The sequence below is a fragment of the Penicillium cinerascens genome (genome assembly GCF_028974065.1).
Source record: "Penicillium cinerascens strain IBT 15544 chromosome Unknown contig_1_segment0_segment0, whole genome shotgun sequence".
NCBI classification, from domain to species: Eukaryota; Fungi; Ascomycota; class Eurotiomycetes; order Eurotiales; family Aspergillaceae; genus Penicillium; species Penicillium cinerascens.
In genome coordinates this window covers 1670322-1691344 of record NW_026695287.1, presented here as the reverse complement: position 1 = coordinate 1691344, position 21023 = coordinate 1670322, and the positions used below count along the sequence as shown (strand labels likewise).

General features: G+C 53.0%; 10 protein-coding genes across 10 annotated transcripts; 6 read left to right on the top strand and 4 right to left on the bottom strand.

Moving 5' to 3' along the window:
- Positions 1 to 309: 309 nt before the first annotated feature.
- Positions 310 to 1971, top strand: N7498_002183 (C2H2-type zinc finger protein; the record flags this gene model as incomplete). The annotated part of the gene is made up of 3 exons (XM_058449245.1): positions 310 to 1057; positions 1120 to 1890; positions 1946 to 1971. The coding sequence occupies 3 exons, from the start codon at positions 310 to 312 to the stop codon at positions 1969 to 1971; spliced, it is 1545 nt and encodes a 514-aa protein (XP_058311589.1).
- A 1070-nt stretch (positions 1972 to 3041) lies between these two features.
- On the top strand, positions 3042 to 3572 carry N7498_002182 (uncharacterized protein; the record flags this gene model as incomplete). The annotated part of the gene is made up of 1 exon (XM_058449244.1): positions 3042 to 3572. One exon carries the CDS (start codon positions 3042 to 3044, stop codon positions 3570 to 3572), a length of 531 nt encoding a protein of 176 aa, XP_058311588.1.
- Positions 3573 to 4436: 864 nt separating this feature from the next.
- N7498_002181 (agmatine deiminase family protein) lies at positions 4437 to 5663 on the bottom strand (the record flags this gene model as incomplete). The annotated part of the gene is made up of 1 exon (XM_058449243.1): positions 4437 to 5663. One exon carries the CDS (start codon positions 5661 to 5663, stop codon positions 4437 to 4439), a length of 1227 nt encoding a protein of 408 aa, XP_058311587.1.
- A 489-nt stretch (positions 5664 to 6152) lies between these two features.
- On the bottom strand, positions 6153 to 6725 carry N7498_002180 (Tetracycline resistance protein TetA/multidrug resistance protein MdtG; the record flags this gene model as incomplete). Its single annotated transcript, XM_058449242.1, is given in 3 exon segments — positions 6153 to 6325; positions 6337 to 6446; positions 6460 to 6725. 3 exon segments carry the CDS (start codon positions 6723 to 6725, stop codon positions 6153 to 6155), a joined length of 549 nt encoding a protein of 182 aa, XP_058311586.1.
- A 12-nt stretch (positions 6726 to 6737) lies between these two features.
- On the bottom strand, positions 6738 to 7361 carry N7498_002179 (uncharacterized protein; the record flags this gene model as incomplete). The annotated part of the gene is given in 4 exon segments (XM_058449241.1): positions 6738 to 6797; positions 6813 to 6913; positions 6931 to 7059; positions 7070 to 7361. 4 exon segments carry the CDS (start codon positions 7359 to 7361, stop codon positions 6738 to 6740), a joined length of 582 nt encoding a protein of 193 aa, XP_058311585.1.
- A 1476-nt stretch (positions 7362 to 8837) lies between these two features.
- N7498_002178 (urate oxidase) lies at positions 8838 to 9854 on the top strand (the record flags this gene model as incomplete). Its single annotated transcript, XM_058449240.1, has 3 exons — positions 8838 to 8974; positions 9028 to 9674; positions 9730 to 9854. The coding sequence occupies 3 exons, from the start codon at positions 8838 to 8840 to the stop codon at positions 9852 to 9854; spliced, it is 909 nt and encodes a 302-aa protein (XP_058311584.1).
- Positions 9855 to 10213: 359 nt separating this feature from the next.
- On the bottom strand, positions 10214 to 10910 carry N7498_002177 (mitochondrial 54S ribosomal protein uL13m; the record flags this gene model as incomplete). Its single annotated transcript, XM_058449239.1, has 3 exons — positions 10886 to 10910; positions 10445 to 10805; positions 10214 to 10341 (listed from the first exon to the last, which is right to left on the bottom strand). The coding sequence occupies exons 1-3, from the start codon at positions 10904 to 10906 to the stop codon at positions 10214 to 10216; spliced, it is 510 nt and encodes a 169-aa protein (XP_058311583.1). The 5' UTR covers positions 10907 to 10910.
- Positions 10911 to 11214: 304 nt separating this feature from the next.
- On the top strand, positions 11215 to 12061 carry N7498_002176 (40S ribosomal protein uS9; the record flags this gene model as incomplete). The annotated part of the gene is made up of 4 exons (XM_058449238.1): positions 11215 to 11260; positions 11331 to 11353; positions 11564 to 11635; positions 11771 to 12061. 4 exons carry the CDS (start codon positions 11215 to 11217, stop codon positions 12059 to 12061), a joined length of 432 nt encoding a protein of 143 aa, XP_058311582.1.
- Positions 12062 to 14037: 1976 nt separating this feature from the next.
- Positions 14038 to 18602, top strand: N7498_002175 (DNA-directed DNA polymerase alpha catalytic subunit POL1; the record flags this gene model as incomplete). The annotated part of the gene is made up of 4 exons (XM_058449237.1): positions 14038 to 14424; positions 14485 to 16767; positions 16826 to 17566; positions 17622 to 18602. 4 exons carry the CDS (start codon positions 14038 to 14040, stop codon positions 18600 to 18602), a joined length of 4392 nt encoding a protein of 1463 aa, XP_058311581.1.
- Positions 18603 to 18893: 291 nt separating this feature from the next.
- N7498_002174 (uncharacterized protein) lies at positions 18894 to 20925 on the top strand (the record flags this gene model as incomplete). Its single annotated transcript, XM_058449236.1, has 9 exons — positions 18894 to 18946; positions 19066 to 19247; positions 19302 to 19384; positions 19439 to 19983; positions 20039 to 20189; positions 20243 to 20308; positions 20357 to 20465; positions 20521 to 20736; positions 20798 to 20925. The coding sequence occupies 9 exons, from the start codon at positions 18894 to 18896 to the stop codon at positions 20923 to 20925; spliced, it is 1533 nt and encodes a 510-aa protein (XP_058311580.1).
- Between the last annotated feature and the right edge of the window lie 98 nt (positions 20926 to 21023).

Below are 21023 nucleotides of genomic sequence, written 5' to 3'. Positions count from 1 at the left end.
AACGTGCGGATAAAACACAGTTCCCACACGACTTTTCCTGGTGGGTGACGCCGTGGGGAATACTACTTTCTCTTCATCCTTTGCTTCTTCCTCTAACATTGTTTCTTGAGTGGAGTCAGATCACATCTTCAATTGCTCTCCCCTGTGACCTGCCCTTTGGGAAAATTTTCAGTCAAACAAGGAGCTGTCCTTTTGAGGTTCGCCACAGAAAAATCGAGTGAAGGACTTGAGAGACGCGTTCGATGATTGCTTCGTGATCAACTACACCTTCTCACACCAATCTCGTCAATCTCCCTCTCCACATCCGTGATGGATCCCCGCTCGCACCCTTCGCGGCCTCCGTCCACCAGCCTGCCCCAGGGCTCCACGCCGCTTTCCTCGAGTATGCCGATGCCTCAGTACTCGATGCAGCCTCAGTATCCGGTGTCGCAGCCGCACACGCTGCCTCCCCTCCAGCCTCATCACACTCAGTCGCCCGCGCCGCACCCCTACATGAGCCAGCCCTACCGGCCGGATCTGGGTCGGTATCCCACGTCGACACACGACGTGTACGGGGGCTCGACGGCTCCTATCATGCCGCACACGACCGTCGGTGGCCAACCGCCGTCATATATGTCGCACCCTAACCACTCCCCCCAGGGTCACCAGTCTTATCCCCCGCCCCCGAGCGTGCTGCCTCCCGCGTCAAGCGCGCAGAGCTACCCGCAGCCCATCGCTCCGGCTCCCCCGCGCGACCGCCGCGATTTCAACGGCCTCCCCTCCGGTGCTTTCAGCTACTCCGATGGCAAGTCCTGGGGGATGAGCCCTGATGTGAACGGCGCCAATGGCTCCCCTTACGGAGCCAAGGAACCGCCACGCACGCAGGTCGTGGGCTCTCAGGGCCGTCGTGGCATCCTGCCGAGCGTTCCGGGCCGCGCGACTCCTGTTGCCAACGGTGTCAATGGCACTGCGAAGAGCACCACCATCCCCGCCAAGGATGCCGATGGCAAATTCCCCTGCCCGCACTGCAACAAGACCTACCTCCACGCGAAGCACCTGAAGCGCCATCTTCTGAGACGTAAGTTTGATTTTCGAAGGTCATGGAGAACGAGGCTAATGACGCGTCGAATGAATCTACAGACACCGGCGACCGCCCCTACATGTGTGTTCTCTGCAAGGACACCTTCTCCCGCAGTGATATCTTGAAGCGTCACTTCCAGAAGTGCTCGATCCGTCGGGGTAACCCCACTGGCGCGACCCACCTGTCGCACCCTCAAGCCCATCTGAAGCGCTCTCAACAGGCAGCTGCGGCTGCCGCGGCGGCCAACCCCGCCAAGCCTATTGATGAAGTCAGTAATCCCGTTCCCGCCCAGGCTTCCAACGGTGTGATGGGTGCGCAATTCGGCGATGGGGCGGTGAATGGCAATGGGATGGCCGCAGGCCGTCCCGGCTATGCCGACCAACAGCCTCTCGGGTTCACAATGCAGTCCGTGAACGGCATGAACCGTGGCCACGGTGACGACTCGTTCAACGGACATGCGTCGCGAGCCTCGTGGATGGCGCCCAAGCAGAATCCGTACCTCATGCACCCTGGTGCCGACGCCCATGCGCAGCAACTGAGTGTTGATCGTCCTCTTGAACAGGTAAAGCCCCTAGTCGTTCCTGACTCTAAACACCCGGTCATGCCCGGCCCCCATTCCAATCAGCACGGTGTTGACTGGACCTCGATGTTTCAGCACGGTGCCTCCGACGGCTACATGAATCCCGTTTTCCCTCACTCCATGGCCGCCGGCCAGGAGTCCATCCACGCCCCCGTCGATGCCGATCGCAAGTTCTACCCCGCCACGACCGCGGGTGGCCACGAGAACGGAATGAACGGTCTGTACATGGCTTCGACCATGAGCGGTGATGGTAAGTTCGATTCCAAGTGATCCTATGCATATTCGTTGCTGACTTCCATATGCAGGTACCGTTCAGCCCGCGAGACAGTAAACGGCTCGTTCAAATCGGAACACGACGTGACCAGGAAGAAATGAAGAGCTCGTTTGAGTTCTTGGCGAAGACGACGATGCAGTCTTGGCGATGGTGAGAAAGATCCATTTCCAGTCTTGATTCTTTCCAAAAATTCGAGTGCGTTGCCGATCAAAATCACCTACGCTTTATCTGTTATCTGGTTTCTCGACCAAGTTTTGCAGTGCTCTTATCCTTCCTGCATCTGTACACCGATGATCTGTTTCTTGTATGCGAATCTTTGATGGGTTTTTCTTTTCTCTTATTCCGTCTGCTTCAATTTTCCCGTCCGGTGTGGGAATCGCATTTTTCACGTCGGCAAGGGTTTATTCGATTACGGCCGTTGAATCGCGATTCTTGTGTTTTTTTTTTTATTTGTTTCATGAAGTGGTCAGACGGTATTGGTGGCTTCGTTCGGCGTCCACACTATAGACATGGGCATGTGTTCTTTGCGAAATCGACAACAGAAAGAGAAAAGCTTTTGCGGGAAGGCTACTGTCGAATTATCAGTTTTCTTTGTGGCTCTTATGCTTTGTTTTTCCCCCGGTGCATCTGCATGGCCTCGTTCCTGTAAGTACTATCGGCACGGCACGGACATATGTGCGCTTCGGGCTTGTGGTGTGATTTAGGGTGTGCTTTTATCATTTCCGTTTTATCTTTAGGAGGGCATCTCTACTCGAAAAGCATCAGAAATAGACCCTGTTATCTTTTCCACGAGTCTCGGTATCGAGGTACTTTGTCGCGGACTAATTAAAGAACCCGACAAGTTCCCGATATAAAGTAAAAAAGCAAAGTCAAACAAGCCGGAATCTTCCTGCTCCGACGTCATGTCCCTAATCCCCCGCGCCTGATTGGATCCGTGGGTTCGGGAGAGTTGAAGTCGGAATCCTTCTCCCCGCCGTTCACCACCCTGCTCCGCTTTTTCTGGAGACCCGGATTAAACCCACCCTGTCATGCCGTCTACTTAGCGCCTTCCCCCCATCTCGCCGATCCCCCTCTCGACACCATCCTCATCATCAAACCACCCGTCGACTATCACAGCACCGGTGACCATGTCGACCAACCGGCCCTTCCTGGCCAACTTCCTGGCCGCATTCCGCGCCCAGTCGACCTACAAAGCCTCCTCCTCATCGACGGGGACGTCTTCTCTATCCTCAGCCCAAATCTCCCAATCTGCCCGCGCCATCGCTTCCAAAGCCGCTGGCTCCGGCTCCTCCCAAACCCACACATCACAAACAGCCCAGTCCTCAGCACCGGCTCCCACGCACCCCTCTTCAACATCGACACACCACTCCCACCACTACCACTCCGAAACATCACCCACCGCCGCTTCCCCGCCTCCAACTCCCTCCTCGTCAAACCCTATCCCGATCACCCGAGGCCCGGACCGCCAGCGCCGCGGGAGTGACTCGTCCTCGGGCTCGGGCGGGTTCCGGGATGCGTTAGGGCCCGAGAAATGGTACATAGGGGGCCGCACGCCGGCTGGCGAGGAACGGTTTTACCGTCTTGGGATGGTGACCAAAGGAGGTGGGAGACTGGGAGGCAGTGGACGGGTTGGGAGTATTGATCAGTTGAGTCTTTGAGGACTAAAATCTGGGGTGTGTCTTAAAGGCACGTCCCGGCGACGATTATGACGATTTTCATGTCTGCTTCTTTTTATTGGGTTCATATTTGTGGCGTTGGTGCGGTGTGGGACTTGATTTTTAGGACCTTCCCAGATGGGTTGGGATCTTGGGTTCGAAAAGAAAAAGACATACATTTACAGATTTGTCTACATGGTGATTTTGGGGCATTTCTTTTCCTAACTTTGGAGGGTTGTACTTTGACGAAGACCCGTTCTCTACTCTTGTCTTGCCGTGTATCCATTTCTCTTTTACTTGGAGATATGAATGGTGTGGCTTGATATGGATGTGCAGTCTGGTTGAGAAGACGACGACTTGTTCTCATTGAGTGTTTGGAATCTAGCCATGTAGCTTGCCAGACCTGGACCTAGGAGACTGCAGAAAATGAAGAATGGAGATACCGAAACCTCATGCGGCCCTTGTAGATAATGGCTCTGGATTTGAGATACTTGAGCCTCAATTTCAATGCATCTACGGTAGAAGATCAGCCCCGCAGATCTGATAAATTGCGAAAGATCGGCGTGCCCGAAGAACCGGACTCCACAGCGACGGCAAGTCGGGCTCGCACCGTTGATCGGATAGCTTGGTCTGAAGACCATTTTGACTTTTTATGGAATGTCTGGCGTCTAGAGCCTACAGAGATCACTGGTGGCTATTTTATCCTACGGCTAGGGAAGACTGAACTGGAATGTAATGGATAGTACTTGGATTCTCAAAGACGGGTATGAAGTTCGTAAAGTACATGACAGGAAGAGAGATGCTGCGTTGAAAAAATCGCTAGATAGATCTCCATTGGACAAGAGAATGCCCTCGAGAAACCCCACTCTACATCACCTGCTGCGTGGTACAGTGCAACACACCTCCAGTCCTGGGCAATGCATTAACAGCCACCTGTCGAACCTCACGTTCAGGAACGAGTTTCTGCAGAAGCTCGAAAGCCTTGCGATCCGGCTCGGGATCTCCAAACGCAGGAACGACCAGCCCACCATTCACGAAGTAAAAGTTCACATATGACGCCGCGGGTGCATCTTCTTCACCGGGAATATCACCCTTGACCAGAGCTGGATCCGGCTCCTCAATATCGTGAACTTCGAGCTTGCGGCCCTGCGCATCCGTAACATTGTCCAGAATCGCTCGTGCCTCGTTGTAAATGTCCCAGTAGATTTGTTCGCATGATGGATGCGGCTTGCAGACAACCACAACGCCAGGCCGGATAAACCTTGCCTCGGCATCGATGTGACAGTCCGTGATGTCGAGACCCTCTCGACCAGGAATCCAAATGAACTTGCTCACCCCGAGAAGTCGTCGCAGCTCGGCTTCGATCTCGGCGCGCGAGAGGCCCTCGTTCCGAGACGACACAAGCACACTGCTCTCCGTAGCCATAAAGGTTCCCTCGCCGTCCATCTCAACACCGCCGCCTTCCAGGCGCACGGAGGATGCAACCCGCGTGACAGGTTGATCGGGATTCGAAGCATTCTCGGCTTCCAGAACACGACGCGCAAACTCGCTATTCTCATTCCGTTCCCTCGCGTCCAGAACGGGCCAGTCTTCTGCCTCCTCCTCGATCTTCAAGGCAGCGACCTTGTCAGCGCTGCTATTGTATATCAGATCGTCTAATTTATTCCCCCATTCACAGAATTGGAAATCAATCGCATAGCGCTTGTTGTCTTCGGCACCGCGCACGTACACGGGACCCGTGTCGCGTACCCAGATGTGATTCGTTGCGACCGGGATTAAAGTGATACGTGCCTTTTCTTCGGCTGGCGCGTCTTGCATGCGCTTGTCGAGTAGGGATTGAGCGCGCGACTGGTCTTCGGGCCGGACGTGCAGGCGCACGGGCTCGAAGTGCGCGATTGTCCCGGCTAGATCGATGATCTCGTCGCAGGTGCGGTCGTAGAGGCTGGGGAAGGTGGAGGAGCGCGAGGGGAAGCCTAGGATTGTGGCGATGTGGGGGCTTGTTTCAGCCGGAGCGATGTATTTGCCCTGGTCAGGTAAGGTGTGGATTGGCTCGCCTCGCTGCTGGAGGTGCCAGAGATTGTTGGTGGGAGGCATGGTGGTGGAGGTGGTGAGAGCAGAGGGTTTGCTGCGATGTTGGGTAGATTGGAAGAGAAGAGGTCTCCGAGGAAGTAAAGCTTGGGATAAAGTTGAGAAAGTTGAAGTATTTGAGAAGTTCAGACAGCTCTGTACTTGACGTCAGTTACTGAGATTGAGGTGGGTGGGACAGAAAGAGTCTTGCGATCTACTGACCTGACTGCTTTCACTGGCCTTGTATAGACGTCCAGATGCCAGTCGCGCAAAAGAACGTGAGATAGCAAGAGACATCGAAGTATATTGAAGAGCAAAGTTCAATGCGACGGGACTATTTAACATACGCGAGTCTTCCTATCCCATCTGACGTTGTAGAATGATACCCCGATTGGGATAGTCCACGCGATGGATCCGAACTCAATCCTCTCACCCGAATAGGCTGCAACCTAACATTGCTAGCGAATAGACTAATATGGTAGATATCTTGCTGTTGCAGGAACATGATCAACATGATCAGCAGCTAAACAACGGCTGTCTCTCATCGTCGTGCTCTTCCTTCTCATCCAACCACAGCATCGGCATCGCCGTGAATGCAGCCAACGCTCGCAGCGCAGCAGACATGACGCCCCACACAAAACGGTACTCCACAAATCCGCCGCCGAGTGGACGAAGAAGACACCCGCAAACTGACACATACCTTGAGCCCCAGCAGCTCGGGATCCGCGGACATAATTGAAGTGATCCCCAGCAGCTCGGGTTCCGCGGAATCCATCGCCGTGAGCGCCGGCTGCGTCTCCACATACATGACTGGTGCACACACGTGAACATGTCGATCACGAAGAGTAGAGTGATCAATATCACTATGTGTGATGTGGAGTTGGTCTCTGCGAATCGCAGACAGACGATTGCCGGACAGAGGAAGTAGCCGAAGGCCACGAAACGGGCTCCGAATCGGTCCGTGATGAAGCCTGTCAAACCACCAGCCATGCTCATTAAGGGCATGCTGCCACTCCGCCGAAGAATGGTTCGAAGATGGCTAGAATTGTCATCGGGAGGAATACGACATCCATTCCGAGTGCCGACCATCCGTATCGTGACTCAACGAAGATGGATAGTGTCTGAACCTAAGTCAGCCTTGCCGACATTGACGGCACGGCTCTAGTTCTAACGCACGGTATTAAATGCAGACTGGAATACCCCCTGCACCGGAACGGCCCACGAGGAAATTAACACCCGCCGCTGCCTGAGGATCTGGACCTCGACAAAGCGTTTCCCTCTATGGAGTGCCTACTTGATCCCTCGCCGCTGGGCCTGTGATCCCACTTCTCCGCAGCTTTCTTCTCAACCAGGGCCATCCGCATCCCCATATCAACCACGATGATGGAACACGCACCATAGAAGACGGCGTCGTAACCGCCACCTTGATACACGAGCCCATCCAGAAACGGTCCAAGCAGAACCCCACAAGCAATGGCCGAGACGCTCCTGTGGCACGGAGTCATTGAGCAGGGCAAAGGCGGCAACCACGACCAGAGCATCCGCACGGCTCTGCAGCAGCCGACCCATGACAAACATCTCCAGTGAATGGGACATGTGCAGGGTAAACATACACCCGGCTAGCAGGACGAGCGCACAGAGGAAGGCGAATTGGTGGATGCGTGCTCCGTCGACCAGGTACCCGAAAATCGGACAGAAAATGAGGACCGTACCGGCATCGCACATGAGAAGACCGCTGACCCATTATTCCCCTGCGATACTCGTGAATATGCCATTGACTATCCTTGAGAGGGAAACCTATGATCACTATGTTCGACAGCAGCCCTGATCATGAGTGCCATGGGCATCACAGGAATGATCTACTCGACATTACTCTCTATTTCTCGGCTGTAGTGCGCATGACTTGCCATTGCATAGAGGAGAACGTCCTTGTTCCCAGCGATCTACCCGAGACACCCCGGATGTGGCTTGTCCGTACCGTGAATGTGGAGATCCAACCCGTCGCGACCATGAATGTCGTTGAAGAGCGCAGCTTTAATCTCCATGGAAGCCGCCTATTCTACGGAATTGCCTCGGTAGTCAAGCATACCCTCATGCCTGCAAGGTTGAGACTCGAACTTGATAGACGACGATGATCGTGTGCCAACCCAAGTCTTAATACTATGACCGGCATACAGGTTTAGAGGCTGAGAATAGAAACAAAGCAAAAAAGCTTCTTGTTCTCGGTATGAATACAAACGACGAGAGACGGTCATCAGTCCGAGTTTGAATGCCCTCATAATCGGACTCTACATCTACATTCTACGGCCCCATGGCCCTGCACCGACGTCCGTCCTCCGGCATAAGCTCTCATCTGGTCAACGTTGCAGACACGGCGCCGCAGATCAGCTGCATCGGGAATTTCTCTCAATAACGGGATCCGATTTTTCAATGGAACAGCCTTGGAAAACCTTGCGCATACAATGTTTTGTGTAGACGGCGTGAGTTCTGATCAGAGCAGTTGGTGTCATGCAAATGACATATCGTCAGTAGCGCGTGCTGAATTAATGGGAATACAAAGCAGCTGCAAGTGACTCGGGGTTCGGCTACAGCCTCCTCACACTTTATTCCCCCGCATGTCAGATCCCGAGCTCAAATCCCGGTGACACTATGTCTCTCATGATGAAGAGCGCATCTCTCCGCGCGAATGTTCGGGTGGAGGTCGCCGAGAGTGGAGAGGGCCACGTCCAGGAGCCGCGAAACAGAAGGTCCTGAGAGGCGGACGAGAGTGGGTTCGGGACCCGGGTTTTCGGGAATTCGGACGTGGAAGACTGAGGCTGCTCCACCACAGCAGCTTTACGCTTGGGGGAAAGGGGAGCAATGACCTCTCGGACAGTGAATGGACGCTCCTTTCAGTTAAGGGCCGTCTTACTTGCAGCATGGCCCTCGAAGTGCCGGGGTAAAGAGAGGGAAAGCACAATCTGGGGAAGTTTGCACCCGTTTGCAGGGCGATAAGATAGTGGGGATCGGCCGCGGCCATCGGAGGTGCCCGATGCCCTTGGAACTCGTTGGCCGCATCAACCCATGCTCGCCTTTTCGCGTTCGAATAAATACTGGCTCTGCCCTCTGTTACCGTCTACGCTCTACAGCTTCAATCTTAGACTCTCGGCCCTTGCCATCGCTCACCATTCTTAAACTTCCCGTCCTCTTATCTCTGCCATCATGACCTCTCTCGCCGCTGCCCGCTACGGCAAGGACAATGTTCGCGTGTACAAGGTGCACCGCGATGAGAAGACCGGTGTGCAGACCGTCGTCGAGATGACCGTCTGTGTTCTGCTGGAGGGCGAGATCGATACCTCGTAAGTCGGCGCGCATTCGAGTTCCTTATCAGCACGACTAATCACGGCAACAGGTACACCAAGGCCGACAACAGCGTCGTCGTGGCCACCGACTCGATCAAGAACACCATCTACATCACCGCCAAGCAGCAGCCCGTTACTCCCCCCGAGCTGTTCGGTTCCATCCTCGGCACCCACTTCATCGAGAAGTACAGCCACATCCACGCCGCTCACGTTAACATCATCACCCACCGCTGGGTGCGCATGGACGTTGACGGCAAGCCTCACCCCCACTCCTTCGTCAAGCCGGGCAGCGAGACCCGCAATGTCCAGGTCGATGTGATTGAGGGCAAGGGTATCGATATCCACTCCTCCATCAACGGCCTGACCGTGCTCAAGAGCACCGGCTCCCAATTCTGGGGCTTCGTCCGTGACGAGTACACCACTCTCAAGGAGACCTTGGACCGTATTCTGAGCACCGATGTTGCTGCCAGCTGGCAGTGGCGCCGCTTCAGCGGCCTGTCCGAGGTCAAGGCCAACGTCAACAAGTTCAATCACGCTTGGGAGACTGCCCGCAACATCACCCTCAAGACCTTCGCCGAGGACAACAGCGCCAGTGTGCAGGCCACCATGTACAAGATGAGCGAGCTGATTCTTGCTGCTGTGCCGGACCTTGACACCGTCTCATACTCCCTGCCCAACATCCACTACTTCGAGATCGGTATGTTTTGAACCCCACTGAAGATGAAGGGATCACCGAACTAACCATTTAATAGACCTCAGCTGGCACAAGGGCCTCAAGAACACCGGCAAGGACGCCGAGGTGTACGCCCCCCAGTCCGGCCCCAACGGCCTCATCAAGTGCACGGTGGCCCGCTCCGGCCAGAAGGCCAAGTTGTAAACGGCTTGTCTGCACTTTTTCAAGCATATTTCATTATTGTACATAAATCTCTGTCATTATATACCACCGGCCATGATGATACGGCCCCAATTATGGAAATTGGTACACAATTTTTCTCTTTTGTATTTCCATATACACTGCGATATAAGTACATGCCAGTGGGAGAGATCTCAAAACCATACCCTAGGTAGAGCAGATTCGAGGTAGACAAACGGAAAAGAGAATCAGAATGGTACATTTCCCAGAAAAATATGGACTCCACACCCATGCGCTTGCGGTTTTGGATCATAAACGCGGAATAGATTACACGGACCCCGGAGGGTTAAAGACAATGCGAAAGAAAAGGAAAAGCAGATGGTTTATGCTGATGTCTCGGCTTCCTTGGCTTCCTTGAGGGCTTCCTGCACTTCGGGGAGGTTACCCAGGACGGATTGGTTGCCGAACTTGACGATGTTCTCCTTATATGGATGGGCGAGACCCTCGAAAGCTGCATGCACTGTCAGTCAACCATCCTGGAAAGTATAGCCCGTTGCAAATAGCAATTCATAAGAGAATTGATCGCACAGCATGATAATTATAGCGAGACTCACTCTTCAGCCGTGCCAACCGCGGATCCTGAAGCCGGTTCTTGGGCAGCATTCCCTTCACGGCGCGTCGCAAAACCTCACCACCGCCCCATTTGGCAAACATTTGATCCATTGTCATGCTCTTCAAGCTACCGGGCCGTGTGTTGTGTGTGTAGTACTTCTTCTGGAACCGCTTCTTGCCGGTCGTTCGCAGGTCGTGGCAGCCGGCGACCACCACGTAGTCACCGCAGTCTGTGGACGGGTCGTAGATAGGCTTGTGCTTGCCCATGAGAACGAGGGCAATGCCGGAGGCCAGGCGGCCGAGCGAACGAGGATCGGAGCCGGCATCAACATAGTGCCATGCCCGGGAGTAGGCAAGGCGGGTCTGATCAACAAATGTTAGGGACACTGCTCTGCGATTGGGGGGTTGGGTGCTGCTCCATGGCACAATGAGACAATACATACCTTGCCAACTGTTTGCGACATGATGTCGGATGTAATGAGTGGAGGGACGGAGAGCAGAACAAGCACGCGGGTCTCACAGCGCAACCCCGAACTTTGCGCCTCCAGACTCCGATGTTGTCCGTGCACGTGACCACAACCATCATGTGACCGAGCCCTAAGCCAGGCGTGGAGCTAACCCAAGTGGGACTAGTGTACCCTAAGCGAAACCCGCACCAAAGGGCAATTCAGGCGAATCGCTGCAGTGTGGGAATTCGCGGTCGACTCTTTTCCATCTCCCACGACAACACACTCCCTCCCCTATCGACACCGACAAGGGCCATCTATACACCATGGCTTCCGTCCCGAGTGTGCAATGCTTCGGCAAGAAGAAGACGGGTGAGTTTGCCTGTTCCCCTGGCCTCGAGCGAATCGTGAGAAGTTCGTTACTGATGATCGACTTCAATAGCCACCGCTGTCGCCCACTGCAAGGTATGAAGACGGAACCTTCTCCCCCTCCCTACGCTCGTTGTGTCGGTTACACCTGGAAAGAAAACCCGGAGGGAATTGTCGCGCATGGAAAAATGGAGATGTTGGAATTTGGGTTCGGGTTTTTCGGAAGGGCGGTTTTGAAGACACATACGGCGCATGGACTACACAACACTTGGAAGAATAGCACGCTGAGACTTCTCGATTTTACAGCAAGGCAAGGGCCTCGTCAAGGTTAACGGCCAGCCCCTCTCCCTGGTCCAGCCCGAGATCCTCCGCTTCAAGGTACGCACACTCGCACCCGCCCGCAAAGTTCTTCTGCATATCGATGGAAATCATTTCGCAAGAGAAGGGAACAGACAAGAGACAATGCAGAGGGTTCAATATTGGAAGCTTTTTTTCTGACATGAATTTCAACAGGTCTACGAGCCCCTCCTGATCGTCGGCGTTGACAAGTTTGCCGGTGTCGACATCCGTGTCCGCGTCACCGGTGGTGGTCACACCTCCCAGGTCTACGCCATCCGTCAGGCCATCGCCAAGTCCATCGTCGCCTACTACCAGAAGTACGTCGATGAGCACTCCAAGAACCAGCTCAAGCAGGCTCTTGTCCAGTACGACCGCACCCTGCTCGTTGCCGACAACCGCCGCGCGGAGCCCAAGAAGTTCGGTGGTCGCGGTGCCCGCTCCCGTTACCAGAAGTCCTACCGTTAAATTCTCTTTCTCTCTTTATTGCGGGCGAAAGGAATTTACCAAAAAACGGTGGTGGTCCATGGAACTTATGTCTCTCTATCATCTCACGACTTGTTTTCATGGATTTCTTCTAGGTGGACTGGGTATTGGGAGGATTTGGTTGTTGGCATGAGCGGTTGGAGAATGAAACCGCTCGTGCGGTGAGAACAGGACCGGTTTTCCCGGTGCCGGTTGCTGGAGGGGATTTGCATATCCTATGTTTTTTACTGGCGCTGTCTTTCACGGCTGGAAAAATATCCCTAGCATAGGCCAGGAAAATCTGCTCAAATAACACCGGGTTTTCATCTTTGTTCAATTTGCGGTACTCTACTCGTAGGCTTACACCGGGTCTCTATATACTTGGAAGTTATCGTCAGTTTTGAGTCGACAAGCACGTGCTATATGCTTCGACAGTCTTGACACATCTCGTTGCGTTCATGGCCATGGCATCTGTCCGAGTACTACTTGCCCCAGCTGTACACATAGGTCCTCCTACATTTAAACGCCACGCAATTGAACCTCCCAAACGACTTGTCAACCCCGAGTTCTCATGATATGCCAGCACGCACCGACGGGAATAAGATAATGGCTCAATGCGAGATAACAAAAGTGAACCATTCTCGATATCTCGGTCTAATCGGTTATAGTGCCCTTAAAAGTATGCGTTTTTCAACAGATATTGGGCGATAATATAAGAAAATTACTACGATTAGTACGATCACTTTGAATGGAAAATCTTGCTTATTATGCTGCGTATCTCGTAGAATGTGTAGATCGGTGCAAATTAAGAAATGGAACATCCTCGCAACCATCATTGGGATCCCCTCAATCTCAAGGAGCACAACACACCAGGAGATCCATTCTGTATCCTGGATCTCTCCCTTAGTATCACTATAGGAGCCATTATGCTCCGCTTTCTCAGTTTCGTCGGTAGAGGCCTCGTCATCAGCTATCATGGGAGTCATCCTTTCTTGTTCCATAATCCAGTAAACTCCTTGAGTTTCTTAGCGAGCTTGTTTACATGGTTCACGGAGGAAGTAACCAGGACAGACCGAGGGAATGGTTGCACCAATGGCTGCAAAAGTCTGAACATGATGGCTGAACACATTGGATGTAATTTCTGAGCAGCTTGGGCTCCGAATGAGTCGGCGAGCTTATCTTTCAGGCTTCTCTTGACTGTTACCGAAGACTCCCTGTGAAAGCCTTGCCTCCTGGTAACTCCCTGGGCGGCAGATTCACATTTCTGCAAAACCAAAGAAAGCATTCAGTCTCGGTTCGTCGGATACATCGACAAGCTGAATGCAGGCATCACCGAGGAGTCCAAATAAGTCCGTTTTCGCGGCAGTCTCAAACGTGGTATGCACCATGATAATACGCATCACAACAAACCCATGTCGTAATTGCTGAGGGCCCCAATCCTCTCTTCCATATCGACATCTCCATCGACAGCGTTACCAAGATAATCAAACATAAAAGAGCCCCGGCGAACCCGAGTCGCTCTCCAAGCGAGGAAGCTGAGGGAAAAAATGAAATTTTTGGTCATATACCTGTTGCTATCCATAAACTGAAAATGGTGATTGGTGATCGATGTTCGGGGGCAAACCAGAGGCTCATTACTTAGGGTCGCGCCACCCTTTTTATAGAATATGGCCTGAGGAGTATTCAATGGTACAGTCATTGAGGAAAAGTGATATTAAAAGGAATCGCTCGTGTCAATATAGAAGTAGATCGGGATATAGTGATATAGTAGTCCAGGTCACATGACCTCGCGGTACCCGCCTGACCAATTGCTGCAAGGCGCGAGGCTATTACATAACCACTTTAAGTGGGCGGACGCGACACGCGGATCGCGTCTCGCGTTGGATCCAGGGCGCGACTCTCTTCAGTCCTCCCTTTCCCCACTCATTGTTTTCTAGTCCCACGGATTTGATGGGCATTCGCTCATAACACCACACATCATGCCTTCTGCTCGTGACAGATTGGCGGAGCTGAGGGCGCTTCGTGCCTCTGGCAAGAAACGTATTTCCACTTACGAGATCGAGGACCAGGGCGACATTTACGACGAGGTGGACGACGACGGCTATAAAAAAGTCATCCGCAGTCGCTTGGATGAAGACGACTTTGTTGTCGACGACAACGGTGCCGGCTATGCTGACGACGGCCGTGAAGTATGGAACGAACGCACGGAGGAATACGACAGCGAAGACAGCGACGAACTGCCAGCCCGTGGCAAAGCAGCCAAGCGAAAGCGCGAAGAAGAGAAGCAACGGAAGGAGAAGATCAACAATGGCATCTCCAAGTACTTCAATGCCGGTCAAGCCACGACAAATGCACCCAAGCCCAAGGTGAGTCCAGTTCCTCGTTCTTGCTGCAATCATGTTCTGTGCTGACAATGCCACCATCAGCCCGTTGCTACTGCTGAGGATGATGCCTTCATGGCAGATCTTCTCGGCGAGGTCGATACAAACGTGGTATCCAACAAAGTCCCTACCCCGAGCATTGTTAAATCCGAGGCCCGTCGCAAGGTCCGCGTCCTATCCCCGCCCTTATCAGAGAAACGTCGACAAAAGGCCCACGCAAGAGACGAAAACGATGCCCCTAGCTCTCCGCCAGTAAAGGAGCAGCCCCTTCACTCCGACGACCTCGATGATGACCCGCTTCTCATGGCCGACGACGACGACGTAGACATGGGCGACCCCATGCCTTCGTCCCCCATCAGCAAAGCTGTCGAGCGCAAGAACGTAACAGTTCCGGTCAAGGCCGAAGAGCCGGATGAAGATGACATTGACATGATGGACGTTGCGGAGGCTACTGTCTCTTCAAACATCAAGACAGCCAGTGTCAACATGACCGGCAGTCGGCCACCTCCCAAGCTCAAGAAGGAGGTCCTTCCCACACCCGCCAGCTCATCACCCGCCAAAGCTGCGCCGGAGGTCATGGATCCTTCTTGGAATGACGTGCGAAGCAAGCTGAACGTTCTCAACAGCCCTGCACCGGAGATGCGCTCATTCGGAAAGCTGGGTGCTCAGGATGTTGTCGAGGAAGACGGCAGCCTACGCTTTTTCTGGCTGGACTATACTGAGGTCAATGGGGCTCTTTGTCTGTTTGGAAAGGTCAAGAATAAGCAGAATGGTTCCTACGTTAGTGCGTTCGTCAAGGTCGACAATGTCCTGCGAAAGCTCTACTTCCTCCCTCGTGAGAACAGAGTCAAGCATGGAAGAGAGACTGAAGAGGAGGTCGGTATGGAAGATGTCTACCAGGAAGTTGACGAGACGATGTCGCGGATGAAGGTCGGCATGCACAAAATCAAGCCTTGCACTCGAAAGTACGCATTCGAGATGCCCGGTGTTCCCAAAGACGCCGAATACTTGAAACTTTTGTATCCATATAACAAGCCCGCGCTTCCCATGGAAATCAAGGGAGAGACTTTTTCGCACGTCTTTGGCACCAACACTTCCCTCTTCGAACAATTTGTTCTGTGGAAGAATATCATGGGCCCTTGCTGGCTGAGGATTGATGAGGCTGATTTTTCGGCGGTCAACAACGCCTCCTGGTGCAAGTTCGAGTGTCAGGCATCCAAGCCAGCGCTCATCACCTCCGTCCCAGACTCTGAGAACCTGGAGATGCCGCCGTTGACCCTGATGAGTTTGTCTTTCCGAACCCAGCTCAACGTGAAGGAGAATAAACAGGAAATCCTGTTGGCCAGTGCTCGGGTGTATGAGAACATCTCTTTGACAGACACAACTCCGCCCGAGAAGCTTCCTTGCAAGACTTTCACTGTGATGCGCCCTTCTGGTACCTCATACCCGATGCATTTCGAGGCAGAGACCCGAAAGCAGCGTGGTACCTTCATGCTGGAGAAAAGCGAGCAGTTCCTGCTGAGCAAATTCCTGGCCTTGTTTGAGAAGATGGATCCCGATGTCATCATGGGTCACCAGCTACAAGATGTTGACCTCAGTATTCTCCTTAACCGCATGCGAGAAAAGAAGACTCCTGGGTGGCACCGCATTGGCCGACTCAGACGTGGCGATTGGCCCAAGAACTTCAACAGGGGTGGTAGCTTCTTTGCCGAGAGGCAGCTTATCGCCGGGCGACTGCTCTGTGATACTGCTAATGATATGGGCAAGTCTCTGATGATGAAATGTCAATCGTGGAGCTTGACCGAAATGTGCCAACTATATCTTGGCGAGGGCAACAGTCGTCAAGATCTGGATGTTGAAGCGGCCCTGAAGACATGGGCGTCCACGAAAGAGGGACTCATGAACTTTGTCAACCATGCTGACACCGACACTTACTTCATTGCTGCCCTGGTGCTGCGTTTGCAAATGCTGCCGCTCACCAAGGTGCTGACGAACATTGCCGGTAATTCTTGGGCGCGTACTCTGAGTGGTACCCGTGCCGAGCGTAACGAGTACATTCTGCTGCACGAATTCCACCGCAACAAATACATCTGCCCGGACAAGTACTCCTCGCGTCTGCAGAAGGCCGAGGAGAAGCTAATGCAGGATGGCGATGACGATGAGACCGTCGACAAGAAAAAGAAGGACAAGTACAAGGGTGGTCTTGTCTTCGAGCCCGAGAAGGGCCTCTATGACCGCTTCGTTCTGGTCATGGATTTCAACAGTCTGTACCCTAGTATCATCCAGGAGTACAACATTTGTTTCACAACAGTCGATCGACATTCTCAAGTGAGTAATTTACGACCATTCTGTTAAGTCTTGGAATTCTTCTAACGTCTCTATTCAGGCAGAGAACGAGAACGAGGAGCAAGTGCCTGAGGTACCCTCATCAGACTCGGAACAAGGCATTCTTCCGCGACTCATTGCCACTTTGGTCGGTCGTCGACGCGAGGTCAAGAAGCTGATGAAGGATAAGCGTGCCACGCCTGAGCAGCTTGCTCTGTGGGACACGAAGCAGCTTGCGTTCAAGCTCACTGCCAACTCCATGTACGGATGTTTGGGTTACACCCAGAGTCGATTCTACGCTCGGCCTTTGGCCATGCTTACCACCTTCAAGGGTCGTGAGATTCTGAGAAGTACCAAGGAGCTGGCGGAAAGCAATGATCTGCGTGTTATATACGGTGATACTGACTCCGTCATGATCAACACCAACATGGATACCATCAGCGATGCGCTCAAGGTCGGCGAAGAGTTCAAGAAGGCTGTCAACGAACGGTATCGGTTGCTGGAGATCGATATTGATAATGTCTTCCGCCGGCTTCTATTGCATGCCAAGAAGAAGTATGCTGCTGTGAACCTTACCGAGGTCGACGGCAAGTACGTCGAGAAGCTGGAGGTCAAGGGTCTGGACATGAAGCGCCGTGAATACTGTGCTCTTTCCAAGGAAGCTTCGGCGAGACTTCTGAACGAAGTCCTGTCTGGGGAGGATCAGGAGGTTGTTCTCAACAGGGTTCATGACTACCTGCGAGAGCTCGCTGAGAAGATGAAGGAGTTTACCATTCCGGCTCAAAAATATGTTATTTACACGGTATGCGAAGCCCACTGGGAGAGCTAGATTAAAAGTGCTAACATTCACCAAACAGAAACTTTCGAAACGACCTGATGAATACCCCAACAAAGAAAGCATGCCTCCAGCACAGGTTGCCCTCCGAGATATCGCCCGTGGCAAGAACGTCCGACCGAACGATGTCATTTCGTATATTGTGACAAGTGGAGATTCGGAGACAGCATCTCTTCCTCCCGCCAAGCGATCCTACAGCCCGCAAGACGTGCTGAAGTCGAATTCGGGGCTGAAGCCTGATGTTGAGTTCTATCTGCTCAAGCAAATCTTCCCTCCTATCGAGCGTCTGTGTGCCCCGATCCCTGGCACCGATGCTGTCCGTCTTGCCGAGTGTCTTGGACTTGATGTTCGCAAGTACCAAATCAACACTTCCAGTGCAAGCAACCAGCAAAATGCGGAGATCTTCCCTCTGGAGTCCCAGATCCCAGACTCCGTCCGCTTTGCCGAGGCTGCGCGGTTGACCCTGCGGTGCCGATTCTGCAAGGAGCAGTCAGTCTTCGAGGGTCTGGTGGGATCGTCACAAATGTGTTCTGCAAGTGGCATTGTCTGCCCGAATCAGAATTGTCAGAAGCCCTTCGCAGTCTTGACCATCATCGCCCAGCTGGAAAGCCAGATCCGTGAACAGACCGCCCGTTACTACGAAGGGTGGCTTGTCTGTGATGACTCGGCCTGTGGCAACCGCACCCGCCAGATCAGCGTTTACGGACACCGCTGTCTAGGCCCGCGCGGCCGCGCCGAGGGCTGTCTGGGTCGGATGTCGTACGAGTACACCGAGAAGCAGATATACAATCAGCTTCTATACTTTGCCGGCCTCTGGGACGTCGACAAGGCCAAGGCTGCCGCCACCAAGGAAGCCGGGGAGAAGAAAGATAGCGTGGCAGCGCTGGCCGAGTTCAACCGGACACGCTTTGCCACTATCAAGACGGTGGTGGACGGCTACCTGAAGAAGTGCGGTCGGCAATGGGTCGAGATGGACACTATTTTCCGCTTCATGTTACAATAAATGCCCTGGTGGCGTACGACTGTTGGAAATTTGTAAATAATGAGCGTCCTGGGATGGTTCTACGGTAATAAATTTGCATAATGCTTTTATTGCATGAATTGAGGGCACTTTCAAATCTACGACCTATAGCTTTCGTTGCATGTACTCCGTACCGTAGAAGCCGTCTGGAGGTCGACCCCGCCGGTGTGGACATCTTATCTCTTATCAAAACCTTTGTCGGATCCCCACCCCGGTCTTTCATTTTCCACTTCCATTGCGTCCGATTTCATTTCCCGATTGGCTCCTTCAATCATGTCGGTCAAGCGGGTTCTAGTCATTGCGGGCTCCGACAGTTCTGGTGGCGCGTAAGTTCTCCGGCGATGGCCATCCACGAAACAAGGCTGGTACATATCTGCAATGCCGCCTCGTGCCGTCCGTCAGGGACCAGGTACACACGCTCGAATATACGCTAACTGAACTGAAGGGGATTGGAAGCGGATCAAAGGGTCTTGGCCGCCCATGGATGCTACGCTCTCACGGCGACCACAGGGTTGACGGCCCAGAACACGCTCGGCGTGCAAGACATCTTCATCGTCCCGTCGGAGTTTGTGAGAAAGCAAATCAATGCAGGCTTGGAGGATATCGGTGCCGACGTCGTCAAACTCGGTCAGTCATTTGAGACCCGGTGCATGCATGGGCTCCTTTGCTGACCCTGGACAGGAATGTTGTCGTCTGCCGAGACGATCGATGTCATCGCGGAGACATTACAAGCTCATCGAGTTCCCTCGATTGTCCTTGACCCGGTAAGTAGATTTCAACTCGATGCTTAATAAAGGCTCATGTTGATCGTCAACCAGGTCATGGTGTCCACAAGTGGATCGCAGCTGCTCCCAGAAAAAGCCGTGAAGGAGCTTCGCACGAAACTGCTCCCGCTTACGACAATCTTGACTCCCAATATCCCAGAAGCACAGCTATTGCTTAAGGATGCCGGTGCAGAAGTTTCCGAGCCTACTGACCTGCTCGGAATGATTGAACTGGCAAAGAAAATATGTTCGCTAGGCCCCAAGGCAGTACTCCTCAAGGGAGGCCATATCCCTCTTACCAAAAACCACAAGACTGCTCAGAACCCGCAAGAAGCAACCACAGTTATCGACATTCTCTTCGATGGAGAGAAGACAACCTTGTTTGAGACAGACTATATAATCTCGAAGAACACGCACGGTACCGGCTGCTCGCTCGCCTCGGCGATCGCCGCCAACCTGGCCATGGGAAAGGATATGGTACGAGCTGTTCGCAGTGCCGTACGATTTGTTGAGGCAGGAATCAAGACCAGCACCGACTTGGGTCGAGGAAGTGGGCCTATCAACCATTTCCACTCGATCTACAACATGCCCTTTGCGCCGTATGTGACTCCATACTCGATGAAACTGAAAAAGAACTTGGCTGACCATCCCCAGTGGTCGGTTCTTAGAATATATTTTGGATCGACCTGACGTTCAGCGAACGTGGCAGAAATTCACCCACCACGAATTTGTTGAGGGTCTAGGTCAGGGCACGCTTCCTGTGGAGAGATTCAAGGAGTATCTCGTGCAGGATTATCTCTATCTGGTGGGTTCTATTTCTAGGTGTACGCTTGAGACACTGCTAATCAGGTCTTGCAGGTCCAATTTGCTCGGAGCAATGCACTTGCATCGTACAAGGCCAAGGATATGGACTCAATAGCAGCGGTGAGTACCCCACAGTTTTTATCTAGCCCGTTCTAACTCGGATTTTAGTCTGCTCAAATTGTTCTGCACATCCAGCGAGAGATGGACCTGCATCTCGAATACTGCGCTTCTTTCGGCCTCTCCAAGCAGGAGATGGAGGCCCACCCGGAGACCATCGGTAAGACTTGTTTTCTTATATCCATTGGATCTTCTGCTGATCTGATCTTGAATAGCATGCACTGCATATAGCCGATACATTCTCGACGTGGGCCAATCAGAAGATTGGCTTGCGCTACAGGTGGCACTGGCACCTTGTCTCATCGGGTACGGTAGTATCGCCAAGCGACTCTATTCTGATTCCAGAACCCTCCGCGAAGGGAACCAGTACTGGAAGTGGATCGAAAACTATGTCGCCGAGGACTATACCGAAGCTGTGCGACTCGGATCTGGTATGTGAAGCCACTATATAAACATAGATTTCTAGATTTGGCTAATTCAAGATTGCTACAGAACTGCTAGAAGGCCACATGCAGCGGGTATCTCCGAGTCGATTGGAGGAGTTGATCCGGATTTTCATCCGGGCCACGGAGCTGGAAATTAGTTTCTGGGACATGGGCCTGAGTGACAAGAAGGTGTGAAACAAGCCCATGGTATCTGGGATGAAAAGATGGAGACGCATACCTAGGGTTACGTGAGACAAAACAAACCATTTTCTTAGCACATATTTGCCCACCAA